The sequence below is a fragment of the Populus trichocarpa genome, chromosome 7 (assembly GCF_000002775.5).
Source record: "Populus trichocarpa isolate Nisqually-1 chromosome 7, P.trichocarpa_v4.1, whole genome shotgun sequence".
Classification (NCBI taxonomy): Eukaryota; Viridiplantae; Streptophyta; class Magnoliopsida; order Malpighiales; family Salicaceae; genus Populus; species Populus trichocarpa.
Genome location: NC_037291.2, coordinates 1,507,104 through 1,524,823, shown reverse-complemented (window position 1 = coordinate 1,524,823; position 17,720 = coordinate 1,507,104). Strand labels below are relative to the sequence as shown.

General features: G+C 29.8%; 2 protein-coding genes across 6 annotated transcripts in view; both read left to right on the top strand.

The window, feature by feature from the left end:
• Window positions 1-4,010: 4,010 nt before the first annotated feature.
• On the top strand, window positions 4,011-5,287 carry LOC7495504 (bZIP transcription factor 11). Its single transcript, XM_002310233.4, has one exon. The coding sequence runs from the start codon at window positions 4,627-4,629 to the stop codon at window positions 5,119-5,121; it is 495 nt and encodes a 164-aa protein (XP_002310269.3). The 5' UTR covers window positions 4,011-4,626; the 3' UTR covers window positions 5,122-5,287.
• Window positions 5,288-12,550: 7,263 nt separating this feature from the next.
• The window catches only part of LOC7480145 (uncharacterized), a 21,120-nt gene continuing 15,950 nt past the window's right edge, over window positions 12,551-17,720 (top strand). For 2 of the 5 annotated variants that reach the window (XM_052454474.1, XM_052454470.1), the window contains exon 1: window positions 12,551-12,705. In XM_052454474.1, coding sequence (XP_052310434.1) covers window positions 12,551-12,705 — 155 coding nt within the window. Of the gene's footprint in view, window positions 12,945-13,173; window positions 13,256-13,536; window positions 14,371-14,528; window positions 14,790-15,024; window positions 15,100-15,178; window positions 15,914-17,720 lie in introns of those variants that run through there. The other 3 variants (XM_052454472.1, XM_052454473.1, XM_052454471.1) reach the window with 3 other exon arrangements.

Genomic DNA, 17,720 nt, shown 5'->3' with positions numbered 1-17,720 from the left:
TGCCTGGAAGATGAAGCACAAGCAACTTGATTTAGCAGAGGATTCCCTCATTATTCTACTAAATCTTTGAAGGAAAGCAAAAGATCCTTAAGCCAATTACTTAGCATAAGCATGGTGGGCGAAGAATATGCTTAGAATATGTTTGCTTTTTTGTTAGCTTTCACTAATTATATTAGTGGTGAATTAAGCACATCAACATGTTTGGTATATATTAAAGAGAATTGAGTTTTATGACGTGGAACGACTGAAAAATTGAGTTTAAAACTCAAATTTTATACGGTAGTTTTTAATGTTTTTTTAACTAAGTATAAATATTATTTATTGATTTTTTTTATTGTTTGTAAAAAAAACCAAAACATTTTATTCAAACATTTTATATATGTATTTTACTATACATAAATTTCAACCACAGTTTTTACTAAATACATATCTAAATCCAACTAAGTACAACTAAAACTATTTTTTCTAAACTTATTTTTTAAAAATTATAATTATTTTAAAAACAAAGACACCCTTAATAAAACAAACATTGGAGGACCATTGTATTAGCCTTGCAAAGCCTTGGTGGAAAAATCAGCATCGAGGGCGACATGAAATGGAAAATCTAGCTAGTATTATCGTTTATAGCCATGGTAGAAATTCAAATGCAAAAGTCCAGACAACTTGCATCAAGTAGGAGTCGTTTTCTTGAGAGAGTCATGAGGTGGGGTGGGGGCGGTTTGCTTGTTAATTAGAGCTGGGAATTAGTCCAGTATCATTTTAATTAAAATTGTTTTAGTAATTGTAACTTGTGTATAAGTTCCTGGTTTTGTGAAAGTGAGTTCTTGTCTTTGTTCTGAAATTACTAGTTTAAGGCATCGTTTTTCCTTTGTGATTCGGTGTATTTTTAAAATATGTTTGACTTGAAAAAAATATAATATATATATTTTTTAATGATTTTTTATGGTTTTAATATGCTAGTATTAAAAATATAAAGAGTAATATAACAAAATTATTTTAATATATTTTTTAAACAAAAATAATTTTAAAAAATAACATTACACTACATTATCAAACATATTAATCATTTCTCTAGAAGATTTGAACACAAAAAAAGAGTTGTTGCATAAGAAGATTTCAGTAACTCCTTGCTTTTAGTACAACTATAGCCTGTTTATTTTTGTGTTTCAAAAACGCTTTTGAAAAAATTTAAAAATTTTTTATTTTTTTTTGCTTTAAATTAATTTTTTTTTGACGTTTTTATATCATTTTGATGTGTTGATGTCAAAAATATTTTTTTTAAAATAAAAAATTATTATTTTGATGCATTTTTGAGTAAAAATTACTTTGAAAAACAACCGTTACCACAATCTCAAACACTCCCACCTACCGATGTTGATTCTTATATGGTCGAGTGTAGCTTGTTTTTTTAATTTATTTTTACTTAAATCATTTTTTTTCATTTCATATTTTTTTCTAATTTCTTTTCTTTAATAAATAATAATAATAATAATAATAATAAAAAGTTGATAATATGAAAAGATTAATGAGAAAAGAGAGATTTGTTTTTTTTTTAAAAATCTATTAAATTAAACACAAACAACATTGGTCAAAAGAATATTTAATTTTTTTATACTATAAAAAGTAATTAATTTGTTTTAACAAAATTAAAAAAAACTTATAATTATATCAACTTTTTCTTTAATTCCATTCTTTTTAACCCTTTTCAATAAACTTCATCTCGTCAATTTGAAATTGAAAGTGTGTTTTCTGTGAAAAAGCATTAAATTAATATCTTATTTTAGTATTTTATTTATTTATTTTGATGTGTTGATGTTAAAAATAAAAAAAACTGATGTATTTTTAAATAAAAATATTTTTAAAAATATCCTCTATTATAATACAAAACAGACTAATCTTCAAAATAATATAATGTACATAAAGATTTCTGCGTTATAATCAAGAGATGCAATTCTTTATATATTTATATATATCGACTGTGGAGTGATCACATAGCGTTATTAAAATTATTATAATGATAATCATTGAATTATAATCTATAAATAGCAGGTTGAAGGATTATTAGAGTTAATCATCAAAATATTTTATTGATATTTCTTGAAAATATGTAAATGAGTTGTAATATTGTTAACCATCAATCTATTTCTTTTGTTGACCTTTAGGCTAACTTTCCTCCCTATATATATATACAACCCTTTGATCTCCTTTTCTTCTCATGCACAGTTCTATTTGTTTTGAAAGGTAAGTGAGGATCAAGTTTTCCTCTTTCGTTCCATTGTTTATTGTATTCTTTTTCTTTTTTTAGCTATCACTCGGTGCATGGGCTCTAAGGTTTCGGAGTGTAGTTTTTTTTAGCTAGCACTCGGTTGCCGAATTAACTTGTTGGACCGGTTCAGGTTTAATAATTATTATTTATTGTATTTTTATTATTTTTTTAGCTAGCACTCGGTGCATGGGTTCTTAGGTTTCAGAGTGTGTGTGTACATATATTTCTCATATTTATTAATCTGCAGGAAGTATAGAAGTCTATCAAGTGTTTATTTATATTTTTGTAAGGATATTATATGCTTTAATATTTGTCTTATTTTCTCTTCGATAGGATTTGTAACAAAGAGAAACGATCTTTTGCTATTAATGAGATTTTGTTTTAGCAGGATGATTTCTCGAATGCTTCTATATTTCAAAAGGCATGTTTTAATGTTAAACCTTAAGAAATAATTTATAATGTTGTTTTTTTTAAATAAAAAAGGAACTTTCTAAGGTTTTTTTTATATAGAAAAGGTAAAAAGTTATTTAGCCCGTTGGGTGGATCAAGCAACTATCTAAAAGCTGATCAAGTACCAACTTCTAACTATATTTATAAAAACATGACTCGAGACAACACTCGAGTTACATATTAAAATGATAAATTTTAATTTTAAAATAATAATAATAATTAAATTCATGATGTTTTCATTAAAATTGTTTAAATAAATTAATAAGTTTTGATCAAGTTTTATTTAGATCAACTAAATAACATATCAAATTTGGGCTTTTATCAAATCAAACCGAGTCAATTTCTTCCTCTATTTTCTCTTAAATCTATACCAATATAGGTTTTGAATCAGTTGTATTCTAGATGAACTCTCAAACCCCATTTGGGTGTTAAAGCTGCTCGTCTACCAGTTTCTGCCAGATTTTTCATTCCTTTTTGTCTGGTTCTTTTTAAAGAACAAACATGTTTCCGAATTGAACCAGCCACTTGGGCTCGGGTCCAGTAACCATGATTGCATCTCAAATTTGATGCAAGTTCATGCAAGTTGAAAAAACAAAGTCCGTGAGCGAGCTAGCTAGCTAGCTAGTGTCCCCCACAGCTGGTAGGAAGCCACTCCAAAGTTTTCTTCTTTAAGGCCACCACCAGCACTCATGAATCTGGCACCATGCATGTGCCATTTGTACGGCTACAAGATTGCACATTATACAGTATAGTACCTAGCAGATCACTACTCTTTTTCCAAGAAAATAATGAAATGTTGTCAGGTTAGCCATGGCACTTACATTTATGGTCCATTAAAAAATATCACTAACAAATTAATCAAAATTAAAACCAAAACAAAAACAACCGTTATAAAGAATGAAACTAACATGATTAAGATGTAAAGCCATGAGGATTGATCTAGCTCTTTTATTTAAAAAATTAAAACATAATATTGTTTTTTTTAAAAAAAAACTAATAATTTTTTTATTAGTTTTAATCAGATTAACCAAGTCATTGATTAACTTATAATTTTTTATCTGATTATACTAAATCAACTCCATTTTTCATAAATAATGTGATGAACATCACTGAGAATAATCGTAGTAGCAAGCTTTAATTGAAATATTTTAATTGAAATATTTACTCCACATGAACATGCAAGAACAAGAGCTTTATGATATTTGCACTTTTTTCCTTTTTCAATCTTTTTTTTTTCCTCCAATATTTTAATTGAAATAATTTCTTCCGGTGTGCAATTCAGTCTATAAATTCCATTACCAATACCCACAGAAACCTCTTCTCCTTCTTATCCTCATCTTCCCAGTAGAAAGATTCTCAGCCTTCATTTGCTTCTTCTCTACCTATACATCATCCTTTATAGATAAGCCTGATAAGGTTATAGTTACAAATATTTTCTTTGCTCATACAAATACACAACCCAGTTCTCAAAATCCGTGTCTGCCTTCATCATTTCTTCTATTTCTCTCTTGTTTTATGTACTGTTTTTCTTATGCTGAACACATCTTTTTCTTGATGTTTGAGAATAGCAAGTGTTCATGACTCCTGTACTCTGTGAAATCCTCCTTTCTGGTTTCACGATAAACTCAACTCTTAGGCGCGGGACTCACCTTGTTCAATCCTTCTCTGTTGTCTTCCTCTACTGGTTCTATGTTTTCTCATGATCTCGATTAGCCCCTCTGAAACCCCATAGAGCCATCATCTTTAATTACCATCTTAATCATATCTTGAAATAATCATTTTCTTGGTCCCGTGCGTTCTCTTTTATTAAGCATAGTCCAGGGTTAATTACAGCTTGAGTTTATTTTTGTTCTTGTTCATATATTTTTGTTGTTGTCAGTACTATATTTATTTGTTAAGGGAAAAATATTATGGCCTCTTCTAGTGGGGCATCTTCAGGGTCAACAACCATGTTGAGGAACTCAAGTTCTGAAGAGGATCTGCAGCAAGTTATGGACCTAAGGAAGCGTAAGAGGATGCTGTCTAATAGAGAATCTGCAAGAAGATCCAGAGTGAAGAAACAGAAACACCTGGATGATCTCATGGGACAGCTTGGTCAACTCAGCAAAGAAAATAACGAGATTCTGAAAAGGATGAATGTTACCTCTCAGCTTTACATGAATATCGAAGCTGAGAACTCTATCCTCAGAGCCCAAATGGCTGAGCTGAGCCACAGATTGAATTCTCTCAATGAAATCATTGAATACGTCCACTTTTGCAGTGGCACTTTTGAACGTCGTGAGGATGCTGCTGCCCCCACTACTGGTGCTTTTGGTCATCAGCTCGGTGATGATTTTTTCATGAATCCGTGGAATAATGCTGATTTCCATTTGAATCAACCTATCATGGACATGATCATGTACTAAAATTATTATGTGTGGGAATTTGGTTGTAATTGATGCTGTTGGTGGTGTCTCCTGTTGTTTTGATCCTCTTTTTTTTTTCGGTGTGTTTGTGTTGGTTATGATGAATAAAAAAATGTACAGCTTCTAGCAGGGTATAATTTTGAAGATTGTGACTGATTATGGTGAATTAATTATGTAATGAGCAGTAAAATAACTTTATATTGGTTGTTCTCTGTAAATGGCATAGCCATTTGTGATTGATAATCCTTTTTAAGTGATTTTTAATTGAAAATATAATTAAATATTTTTTATAATTTTAATATTAGTACATTAAAATTATTAAAAAAACATTTAATAAATATTAATTTGATAATTCTTCAGACTAAATACTCTTTAAAATATTAATTTGATATCTTAATTTGTGTTTTGGGCAAATGAATGTTGGACAACCTCAAATTCATAGCCCTTGTTCATCCCAACAATAATTTGACGTTGTCTTTAACAATGGAAGCCAAAAAAAAGCTATATATGTTCCATGGAAATTAATGATGACCTTCACCAATCTACTGTCATCTTTTTAATATGGTAATTAATTTAAAAACCTGTCATCTTTTTAATATGGTAATTAAGTTCATCTTTGGATCGAAACTCTGCACATTGGTAGCCATAAAAAAGGCATAGACAGTATTCACATGTCGTGCTCCAAAACAAAATGCTTCGGTTTTAAAAATATAAGATAGATTCCTTCTCAAATGATCAATCAGAAGCATAGATTTATAATGTACAGACTGTTTTTTGTCCCTATGAATCTTATGGTGTTTCAAGAGCTAGGATCGGAGGCGCTGAGGGTCTTGGCCTGGCGGTGGGAGGGGCTTGTCTCCTTCCACTGCTCCTGGGTTCGAGTCCTCATGCGCACGCTTGTCACCTCCACGGTGTCTTACATGCCCACTGGGTTTGCAGGGTGTTTAGTGGGCCGTGGGATTAGTCGTGGTGCGCGCAAGCTGGCCCGAACACCCACGTAAATAAAAAAAAAAAAAAAAAAAAGAGCTAGGATCGGAGGCTTGGGCAATTCATTGATTCAAGTCACTTTTTTCTTCCCACATGCATGATCCATAGAACAACTTCATGCATGTGTTATTATTCTATCAAGTAAACTGGAAAATAGTTAATCACGATCAATTAGGCGTGCAGCTGGTATTAGCAGAAGTAATCTTTATTTAATTAAGGGGTGTCCACTAGGGCATGCCTTAACAAAATTAAGGCATTTGCTCCCATGTAAAAAATATTACCCAAAGTCACGGTCTGTTTGGAAAAGATTTGCCTTTTTTTTTTTTTTTTTTGTCATGGTTGTGGCGTTTAAAGAGTTATAAATTGTAAATTTTTTTAAATAAAATATAAAAGAGACAGTGATAATAATTTTTAAAATACCATCAAAATACACTTAAAAATCACAGCTAAGCTATGTGGTTGCGGTGAACTTTGATTATTATAAGAGCTAAGACTAAAGTACTGTCTAGATTATCAACTAATTAGCTCATTAAGTTGAACAGTATCGATGACCCACGATGCCACCATTCAGAGGCATTAAAGATATGCTCAATTAAGTGCTCTTTTCTAATCTGTATTAAGTCTCGGCATTTAATTTAAATTAATAGTATTGCACTTAATTTAAGTAAATTAATTCTTCTAATTAAGCATATATATGTAGTACGTAATTACAGATGAGGTTTAATTAGTAAATTAATGCTCATTAATTAGCTATGTTCGTAATATACTTCTAACTATATTCGTCTTTTTTTTCCGTAACTAAATATTACTCGATAATTATATATTATAGTCATTTTAACTTAAATATTTATCTTCTTTTTCTTTGCAAACACGATAAATAATATTGCTGTGCAAAGTAATCATCAATCTTGTAGCATATATGCACTATAGAGATTTGGAGGATGTCACATGTATGGTCTTGGAAAAATAATCTAAAGCTCGACGTACGTACGTATTAATTATTTCAATAATAATACGTTTTTTGCATTACTTGCACGGGGAAGCCACTATAAACAATAAGTTCATGTAGGTTTAAACAATACAGGCAGACCACCCAACCTCGCCCACTACATTTTGTATATCCAAAATGAAGTGGGCAAGTTAGGCTAACAATCAATACTTTAAAGTATTTTTTGCATGAAAATATATAAAAATAATATTTTTTAGTTTTATATTTTAAAAATTTATTTTTAATATCATTACATTAAAACGATCTAAAATTTTTATATATATATAAACTAATTTGAAAAAAAAGAAGATAAAAAACTGTCGAAGACATTTTTTGAAAACAAAAATATACATAGAGTACTGCTAGCATATATACAAGAAGATAGTGCCACCAGACTTCCTGCAACATAAATGGGTCACTGTATATTTTGGCATAGTTGCATGTATAGAAAAGAGTTTGGATTTTTTTTTTGAAACTATATGATTTCTTTTCAGGTTTCATTACGGTTGGTTGTTTTAAAAGTATTTTTTTGCTCGAAAATATATTAAAATAATATTTTTTTTATTTTAAAAAATTATTTTTAATATTAACACATTAAAATAATTTAAAAAGATAAAAAAAAATTGTGCTACTGCTGTACAGAAGTTAAGGAAGGAAAGAATGGTTGACTCGTTGAGTATATGTGAGCTCTATCATGTTCAAATTAATTCGTTACTGGTTTAAAAAACAGATGACGTATTACCTGTAATTAGTTCTAACCATATAAGAATATTTTTAATTTCTTACTTCAATAATAGATGCATAGAAGATCCATGCATCGTGGACGAAAGACTTCACCACACCATTTATGCGAAATATGAGAAGGTGAAGGAAAGAAGGCGGCGTCCACCATTGATGTTTTTGAAGATCTAGCCAGTGTTCTTGCATCTGAGTCAAATACAATCTCCTTGGTTCATATGATGACGAAAGAATGTGGCCAGCAAATTTGGACAGAATAATTTAGGCCCACATTTTCTAATAAAGTGGCCAGGCTGAGGCTGATGTCTAGCTAGTTAGGTTAAATGGAGTTTTAAATTTTCAAGTGGGTATCATATATATTGAAGAAGAAGGTGGAAGCGACTTTAGCTAAGAACAGATTAATTAGTTCTTAATATGTTGTATTAATTTAGTCAATGTCTTGTGATGGACAGTATAAATACAAAAAAAGATAGAAATATATTTAATTGAAGAAATTGTGTGTATATAAAATAAATCTATTTCTAAAATAAAAAATACAAGAAGATGATATATATATATATATATATATATATATATATATATATATATATATATATATATATATATATCCTTGCTTTATCCATAGCTAAACACTATTCGGATGAATTTATAGGATTAGCCATTAATACATATATAATTACTAGAAATTTAATAATTTAAACGATGATCATGTGGAAACCACTAAAATATATTCAAAGTTGTTTAATTAATTATATATATGTTGTGTTCGAAATAATGTAATGCTAGAATAAAGCGGTATTAATTAATTACCATGTCACTATGCAGGATTCCCTTTGACTATTGGGTCATAATATTTATTTTTTAATCACCATTCATGCTCTTAATTAATAATTAACTACAAGAACTCCACAAAATTATAGCTTTCTCATGGAGGAAATTAAACTTTTTTTATTTTTTTCTTCATGGCTTGGAGTAGTAATTGGCTCTGCATACATGGAATTGCATAAAATCTTCATCTCCATTGTGATGCCATTACTATATATTATATCAATAAATGTCCACATCAATTTTGGTGGTTGCGTCTAGTTTTCTGATTAATTATGCAATTGCAACTCGATTATGTATTTTATTGTTGAAAATGGAACAAAAATCCAAAATGACTTCCCAATAAATAAATAAAAAAATTCCACAATATATTTATCATGTTGTTCTTGAAAGCATCACCATGCACCTAGAATCAAAAACTAAAGAAAGCATCTAGTAGAATATAGAGATGCCATGGATGTACACATAACCCACCAAAGGATTAAAAAAGCTTAGCATTTTGTTTATTTTTTATTTTTAAAAAAAGTTACTTTCTCTTCTAAGATGATTGCACACCTACACAACACAATTTCTTCAACTATCGTAGCCAAGACTTTTTGTACAATATTATATTTTGCCAAGCTTTTTTTAAAAAAAAATTAAAAAAATAGAGCATTTCAAATCATTCAAGCATTGAGTGTGCAATAGTTAAGATCCACTCTGTTGTACTTTAGCCTATCCACCTTTCCATTTTTATTATATATATAAACATTTCAAAGACAATTCTTAAAAGATTTCCATATATCATGGTGCATATATTTTTTAAAAATATTTTTTGTTTAAAAATGTATTAAAATAGTTTTTGTTGTTTTTATTTTTATTTTTGATATTATTATATCAAAATTATATAAAAAATACTAAATAAAAACATCAATTTAATATTTTTTTAAAAGAATATAATTTTAAAAAACACCTAAAAGTAAAAGCTCTCGCACTCCAAAACTAGGATTGAGAGATTCCATTTTGTTTTTAGGATAGGTAATTTTTTATTTATTTGAGAGAAAAATAGTAAATTAATTATTTTAAAATTTAACTGTTTGTTTGTATCAAAGCTCACAACTTTTTACTTTAAAAAAAAAACAAAAGCGTTAATTACAAATTATAATAATATAATTTCATAAAAAAAATATAATGAGATGAGTTACTGGGTCATTTAAACTTCAAGCACTTTACTATTGCTGTATCAAAGACAATTTTTCTTTTTAATTTAATAATCAAGAATATTTTTTAAAATTATATTTTCCGCTGAGTTTTTTATTTTGTTTTTTTTATTTTGTTTATTTTGTTTTTACTTATTTATTATACCTTTTTGTTTTTTTTTTGCTTTTTTTTGTGTTTTTTTAACGAATTTTTTTTGTTTAATTTAGTTTGTTAATATTAATTTTTTTATTTAGTTATCAGACTTTCATGACACAGATCCCGGGTTTGACAGGTTAACCTAGTTTGACGAGTTAACCCGAAATTTTTGTTTTGTTTTTTTCTTTTTAATTAATATTTTTCATTTAGTTTAGTTTAGTTTGTTAATGTTAAATTGCTTTCTATTTAATTATCAGACTTTTATGACACGTATCTCGGTTTGACGGGTTAACCCAATTAATTCTGGGTTAACCCGTCAATTTTTTTTTTCTATTTAGTTATCAAACTTTCATGACGCGAATCCTAGATTTGACGGGTTAACCTGGTTTGAAGGGTTAATCCAGTTAATTCAGATTATTTTTTTTGTTTTTCTTCATGTTGGTTTTTTTTTTTTTGTTTTTTTCATTTTAATTAATCTATTTAATTATCACACTTTTATGACACGATCTTGCAGCCAGACCCACATCCAAGGCTCTTGGGTCCGATGTTGCAGCCAGACTCACTTAAACTTGAGTCATGTAAGTTTAATATTATTATTAATCTTATAAATATTACTTTTAGGTCAAGTGTTGCAACCAGACCAAAGACTCTTGAGCATATCTTTGCAGAAAGACCTAACACTCTTAGATCTTAGCTTTTTTTTGATATTTTTTATGCAAGAAAAAAAAATTAACTTGTGGTGTATGCCTTTGTTTTTTTTTTTTTCTCTTTTCCTTTTTAAACCTTTTACTGTGGACTGCACAGTGCAGTTCACAGTGAAAAAGCCAATGCCTTTAGTTTATTTTTTTGTCTTTTTTAATTAATCTTTTTTAATTTAGTTTTTTAATATTAAATTTTTTCTATTTAATTATCAGACTTTTATGACACGAATCTCAGGTTTGACGGGCTAACCTAGTTGATTCAAATTGTTTTTTTTTCTTCATTAGTTTTTTTTTCTTCCTATAGGTTTTTTTTCTCTTTATTTTTTCCTTTTTAATTAATCTTTTTTTAATTTATTTCATTAATATTAATCTTTTTTCTATTTAGTTATCACACTTTCATGACACGAATCCCAGGTTTGACGGGTTAATCCAGTTGATTTAGATTTTTTTTCCTCATTAGTTTTGTTCTTCCGATTTTATCTTTTAATATTGTACGTAGTCCACAGTAAAAAGGTTGATGCCTTTAATTTTTTTTTTTTTTGCTTTTTGCTTTTTATTTTATGCATTTTACTGTGGACTGCAAAGTGCAATCCACGATAAAAAGGCTGATGCTTTTTTTTTAATTAATTTTTTTTATTTAGTTTGTTGATATTAATTTTTTTTTCTATTTAGTTATCAGATTTTCATGACACGGATCTCAGATTTGACAGGTTAACCCAATTAATTTAGATTTTTTTTCTTTTTCTTCATTAGTTTTTTTCTTCTTATAAAATTTTTTTCTTTTATTTTTTCTTTTTATTTAATATTTTTTTATTTAATTTAGTTCATCAATATTAAATTTTTTCCTATTTAGTTATCGACTGATGCCTTTAGTTTTTCTTTTTTTTTTCTTTTTTCTTTTTTGTTGTTTGCATGCATTTGACTATGGACAATGCAGTCCATAGTGAAAAGGCTCATGTCTTTTTTTTTTCTTTTTAATTAATTATTTTGTTTAATTTAGTTTGTTAATGTTCAAATTTTTTTCTATTTAGTTATCAAACTTTCATGACACGGATCCCGGGTTTAACGGGTTAGCCTAGTTAATTTTGTGTTAACCCGTCAATTTTTTTTTCTATTTAGTTATCAAACTTTCACGACACGAATCTAATATTTGATGGGTTAACCTGGTTTGATGGGTTAACCCAGTTAATTCAGATTTTTTTTCTTTTTCTTCATTAGTTTTTTTCTTCCTTTTGGTTTTTTTTTCTTTGTTTTTTTCTTTTTAATTAATCTATTTAATTATCACATTGCAGTCAGACCCACATCCAAGACTATTGGGTCTGGTATTGCAGCCATACCCACTTAAACTTGAGTCATGCAAGTTTAATGTTATTATTAATATTATAAATATTACTCTTGGATCAGGTGTTGCAGCCACACCCAAGACTCTTGGGTATAACTTTGCAAAAAAACTAACACTTTTAAATCTTGGTTTTTTTTATACTTTTTATGCAAAAAAATTGACTCGCGGCATCACGCGGGTCATGTAACTAGTATTTTCTAAATTCGAACGGAGACAATTCAATAGGATTAGATCCTAACCCTTCACTATATATATAATTTTTTAAAATATTTATTGATAAACTATGTATATATTTGAAAATAATTAAAATTAATAAAATAAAAAAAGTAAAATTTTTGTTAATCCCTGGATGGAAGGACCTTACTAACAAATGATGAAACATCAAGGGGTCAATTGAAGTGAACAAAGTTTTTAAAAGAAATGGTGCCATGAAATTGACCCTTAAAACTCTCCGTTTAATTTTAAGCAAACACATGCCCTTCACTGTAACATAAACAAAATTCAAAAACCCTAATGTCTCTCAAAAACCCTAAAAAATGGAGATTCACATGGGAAACCCAATCCCAATCACCAAATCTAAAGCTCTTTCTCTTCAATTCACAATCAAAACCTTCAGTTCACCACCTTCAAGCTCAATTAAACCTCTCAAAATCCCACCTTTTAGTTACCTTCACCGAGAATGAAGAAACCAGTGAAGTTTCAATTAGGGTTCCGATTCCTAGGGTTTTAATTGACCCTGAATCTCCAGTAAATGCTAAAGCTTCTGATGATCATATTGAAGTTAAGCTTGTTTTGCTTCTTCCTGTTGATCACCCTTTAGTTTCTACCTTTGATTTGTTGAATTTGAGTGATGAAAGTGAGAGGAACGAGGATTTGGATCTGTTAAAGCCACTCATTATGGATTCTGGTAATTTACAATAATTTTTTTTCGAGTTGTTTGGGTTAAGTATTCTGTTGGGTTTGATTTAAAAGTTCAGTTAAAGTTATAATTTTGATTGAAGAGAACAGGTGAAAGGTTTTAACTTACAATTATTGATTTTGGCTTAATGTGATTGTCTGTGTTATGATTTAGAGCTGTGCATTAGTCGTGCTGGACTTGGTTTTTGATTCTGATGTGTTTTAATTGTTTGGTTCAGATTTAAAGAGCTTATCCTCAATGGAAGGAGTTCATTTTTATTGCAGAAGTTGCTCGAATAGACTGACTAGAAGTCCTTTAAAGTAAGATTGTTATTGCTCGTTCTAGTTAATTCCTTTTGATTTTGCTTGAATATGCATATTTTATGAGTATGGTTGATTTATTGGAATTCATCCATAAGTTTTCAATACCTCACTATACCATTTATAGGTTTACCAAATGAAAATTGGGATATGTAGGCTGTAGAAACGGGAGCTTTTATATAGGCTGCTTTGAGTTGTTAATTTGCACTTAGGTTAATGGTATCACTTTAATAATTTTCTGTTTAGTCTTAGCTTTCCTCAGAATTTCTATTCATATGTAGGCAATTTGTGGAAATGCCATCGGTTAATTGGCCAGAGATGGCTGACAACTGGTTTGGAGGTTGCTGTTGTTCATTTGGAGGTGCCAGTGAGAAGTTGGTGAATAGGTATGCACATGCATATGCATGTCCAATGGGTGTGTGCATGTTGAATTCTACAGCTGTTACACTTTGCAGTGATGATCTTGCTGGATGTAAATTTTCTGAAAAATATAGAATCCAAACGTGCAAGCCTGAACAGGAGTCTGGCGATGAAGGTTTAAGTGAAGAAGCTATGCGAGATTTTGAAACAGAATCTGGAAGAGTTACAAGGTGTGACAGTCAATGCAGAGTGATCCATGGTGTTAATGGAAAATCAGGGTCTTCATGTTCCAAATTGGAAAACCATGGCGAGAATGTCAAATTTAAAGTTGCAGAGGAAAAAACTAATAGTAGTATATTATTGTCTGCACTACCAGCATCAGATCTCTCTGAAAAAGTGGCTCCAGGACCAGGTTGTTGTGATTCAGTACATCATACTCAAGATTATACTGATGAAGGTGGCATCCATGATGTGTGTGGACCTTCTTTGGAAGACCAGAAAACCACAAAAGATATGGAACTCAGGATAAATCAGAGATCTTTCCTCAATGGCTTTCTTGGAGATGCTTTCACTGCTAGATCCTATAATCTATCTACCGATATTGAATGGAAGCAATTTGTTTGCCCACAGTGCTCATCTCTTATTGGTGCTTATCCATGTGCAAATGGGGACATGCCTGTAGATGATGGAGTTAGACTTTTTAAATGCTACATTTCCACTTCTCTGCCAGTTGGTGAACAAGCTGACCTTTTCAGGTACATGGTTGCTGTACTTTCTTAATATTTTTCCACCACTTTTGTATTGCTAGCTAATTAGAAAACATGAAAAATTATGTAGTGAATCTAAAGGTTTATATATGGGATATAGCAGCCTTGAGCTTCACAAAAAAAATTAAATTCATCATCATGAACAGGAAATATACCCTGGAGAGAATGTTCACAAGTCAGCTAGTGGAAAGTGCAAAAGATGAATTATCATTCAGGACCGTGGTCAGGGATTTGAGAACAAAATCTCCCATGCTTCAGATTGTCCTTGTAAATCCAAATTCATGGTGCTGTAGTGGTGATTGTTTGGACACAAAGAGCAATACTGATTCAGTTTTGAAGTTAGATCTACACCCTGTTATCAAGGTTCTGTTTTCAGATTGTAGCAGCAATACAGAATCTCAACTGAGGTTGGTCTCCTAATTAATATCTTTGGTTGTTTGCTTGACAGTCTTTTCTAGTAACCGAAGAATGCATGCGTGTATTCTTGATGGTGGTGATTCAAAATAAACAACCAAATCTCGATAAGACTCCTGCTAGAGTCTTGAATATGTGTTGGATTATACACCCCCAAAGTGCACGCCCACACAAATAAGAAGAAAAAAAAGTTGACTTGACAAAAATTTTAATAATTTTGGTAGCCAGTCTGGTAGAGGTCCATACCATGGCAGTGAAAATATCGCCTTAAAAGAGTGAGGAAGGCGCTAGTCATGTCGCACTTTCTTTTCTGTTAATGATTCACTTAGAAAACATCTGTTCCTTTTCTTCAAGTTGTAGTTAAAGATTGAGATTTGTGCAGGGTGTTGGAAGATTGGGTGACAAAAAATCAAGCAGATGAAGTTTTCATGTTGGCGCATCTAATAAAAGAGTTGATTGAAACCATAGCATCTGCTAAAGTTGAATTTCCGCCATCATGCACTTTCCTTCAGGGTTTATCCTTTTCGTCCATGCCAAGGTAATATGATCTCATTTTTGGAAGCTAGGAGTTAGGAATTCAAGCGAATTCAACTGGAAAATTAGAATGCAATCTGTATTTAAAATGGCAGGCAGGAAATGGTCCTGCTTGATTCAAGAAGAAAATCATTTCATCTTCCGTGTCATTATCCTCCTCTGCTGATTCTTCCTCCATATTCAGAAACTCGATGAGACTTTCAATAGCACCTTGCGTTTTGTTACATTTCTTAAGTTGCTGTGATACTTCTGCTGGGGTAACTGATATCCTCTGAATTAGATCTTCAATGCACTTGAAAAATCCATGGTCTTCAATTCCTAGATATGTCAATGCAAGCAATGCTGGGTCTAGTCTCTCTCTGTAGTTGTTTGTGAAGATGTTGATTCTTTCTTCCCCAAAGCTTGACAACATGTCATCGATGCAGTTCAACAAGCCTAATGGTGTTTACCTACGGTGTTTCAGGGAATTTTTTTTTTTTTTTAAAAAAAGAGAAGATGTAAATGGTTCAAAATTCGGATGATGGATGTATAAAAACTACAGAAGTAGCAATGGTTATCAAGTTATTCATATTTTTGGTTCTTATTTAGGGGTTAAACACTAATACAACTAGATTATAGCCTTCTCATTCCTAATCCTCTCCCTTATTGGGAGAAAACAAGATTTGATTTTAAATCCTTGGGACGAGAACTATGGATTTTACCAAGCTATCAATTAAGAACAGTACTTGTTATATAAGCAAGTCGGGCAGTCCAATGCTTGAAAGGAAAATAACAGCACTATTGCAGACCCGATTATTTATGAAGTCTAACCAACGGATTTCGAAGAGGTAATTTGCCTACAAGCAAACCAGAAAGACAGAAAAGGGAAAGAAATAAACGTTGGGAGAAAGTTACTTGGCGTCTTATCAAGAAATTGATGCAAGAGATTTTGGTGAAATGCAATTTACATTAACAACTATAAATTTCAATTTAATAGCTACATCAGTTTTATAATAATAAATATAATTTTTAATCTGATTATTAAATCGAACTAAAAATTTATTAATTAGATTATAGAAGCTCTAATTTTTATAAGATTAATTTTTTTAATTACTTAAGGTGTCGTAAGATACCCAAATTAGATCCAAAAGTTAATGTTAGAGGTAATATTTTCCTAGTTAATTTATAATTTTTTTACTACTAGTTTAGAATTATTTCATTATTTTTTATGTATTTTTTGTTATATAATATAGATTTTTTTATTATAGGAAATACAATTTAAAGTGTTTTTCTAGAGTTGAATACACCAGGGTTTCTCAAGTTTTTTCCGTATATGTTAACCTTTCAACCTTAATTTATTGGAGTTCACAGAAGAGGACGTGTTCATGGTAGGAGAATATAAATTTTATTCTCAGTTTTCATAAGCTACTTAAATAATGAAAAAAAATAATCCTAAATAGAACATGAAAAATAACAAAAGAAATATAAATCAAATATAAAACTTGTCTCACCAGAATCTAGAAAAATCCCCATAAACATTTATTTTGACCACACATAATTCAAAGATTAGCTTAATCATCAAATAAGAGATTATTTTTTACAATTTTATTATAATCAATAACTATTAGTGTGATGGCTTTAATTACTCTTAAACTTGAACTAAAAGAATTTCAATTATGATTTGGCCATAAATATAGTTTATTAATTTTATTATATTAAACTTTATGTTTTGCACAACTAAAGCATTTTTCTATTTATTTTCTCTTATGAGAATGATAATATTAAAAGATGATACCAACTAAATTCATTATAGAGTTTGACAACATCTATTTCTTTCTTTATTCCAAACCATTCATAAAAGGATTCAAGATGAATAATTAAAAATTATATTCTACTAGAGACATAAATAGTCATAAATAATTATGTGATAATATCCCTCTGACAAAATAAAGCCCAAACTCCTATAAAAGACTATAGTGGGGAATTTTTCACAATAGATGCAAAACCCTATATTTCTTCTAGCAAATCTTCTAATTGTTCCAAAACAACTAAAAATAGATTCTTTAACCATAAAAAAAATGGAGAGGAATCGAACCTCCATGCTTTTTAGCCATCAAGGCATCTTTAAGGCGAATCATCCATGAATATAATATTTATCTAGTGTGATGCATGAAATAAATGACAAAGGTGGAGCTTTGAAGTATTTTTATTAATCTTCATGTCATATATGGATTGATTAGAAATCTTATTGAAATTCAATACAACACCTATAAATACTCTAATCAGTCTCGAAACGAAGTCCTATATAATTTCTTTTTATCAATACTTTTCTAACATTCAAAGTATTAATTTTGAGAAATCTAATGTATAAAAATAAGAAGTATAATTGTAATTGAAAGGGCAAGATTGAT

Bases quoted from the DNA above. Each gene is read 5' to 3' on its own strand.
- LOC7495504 (XM_002310233.4), top strand. From the start codon at position 4,627: ATGGCCTCTTCTAGTGGGGCATCTTCAGGGTCAACAACCATGTTGAGG.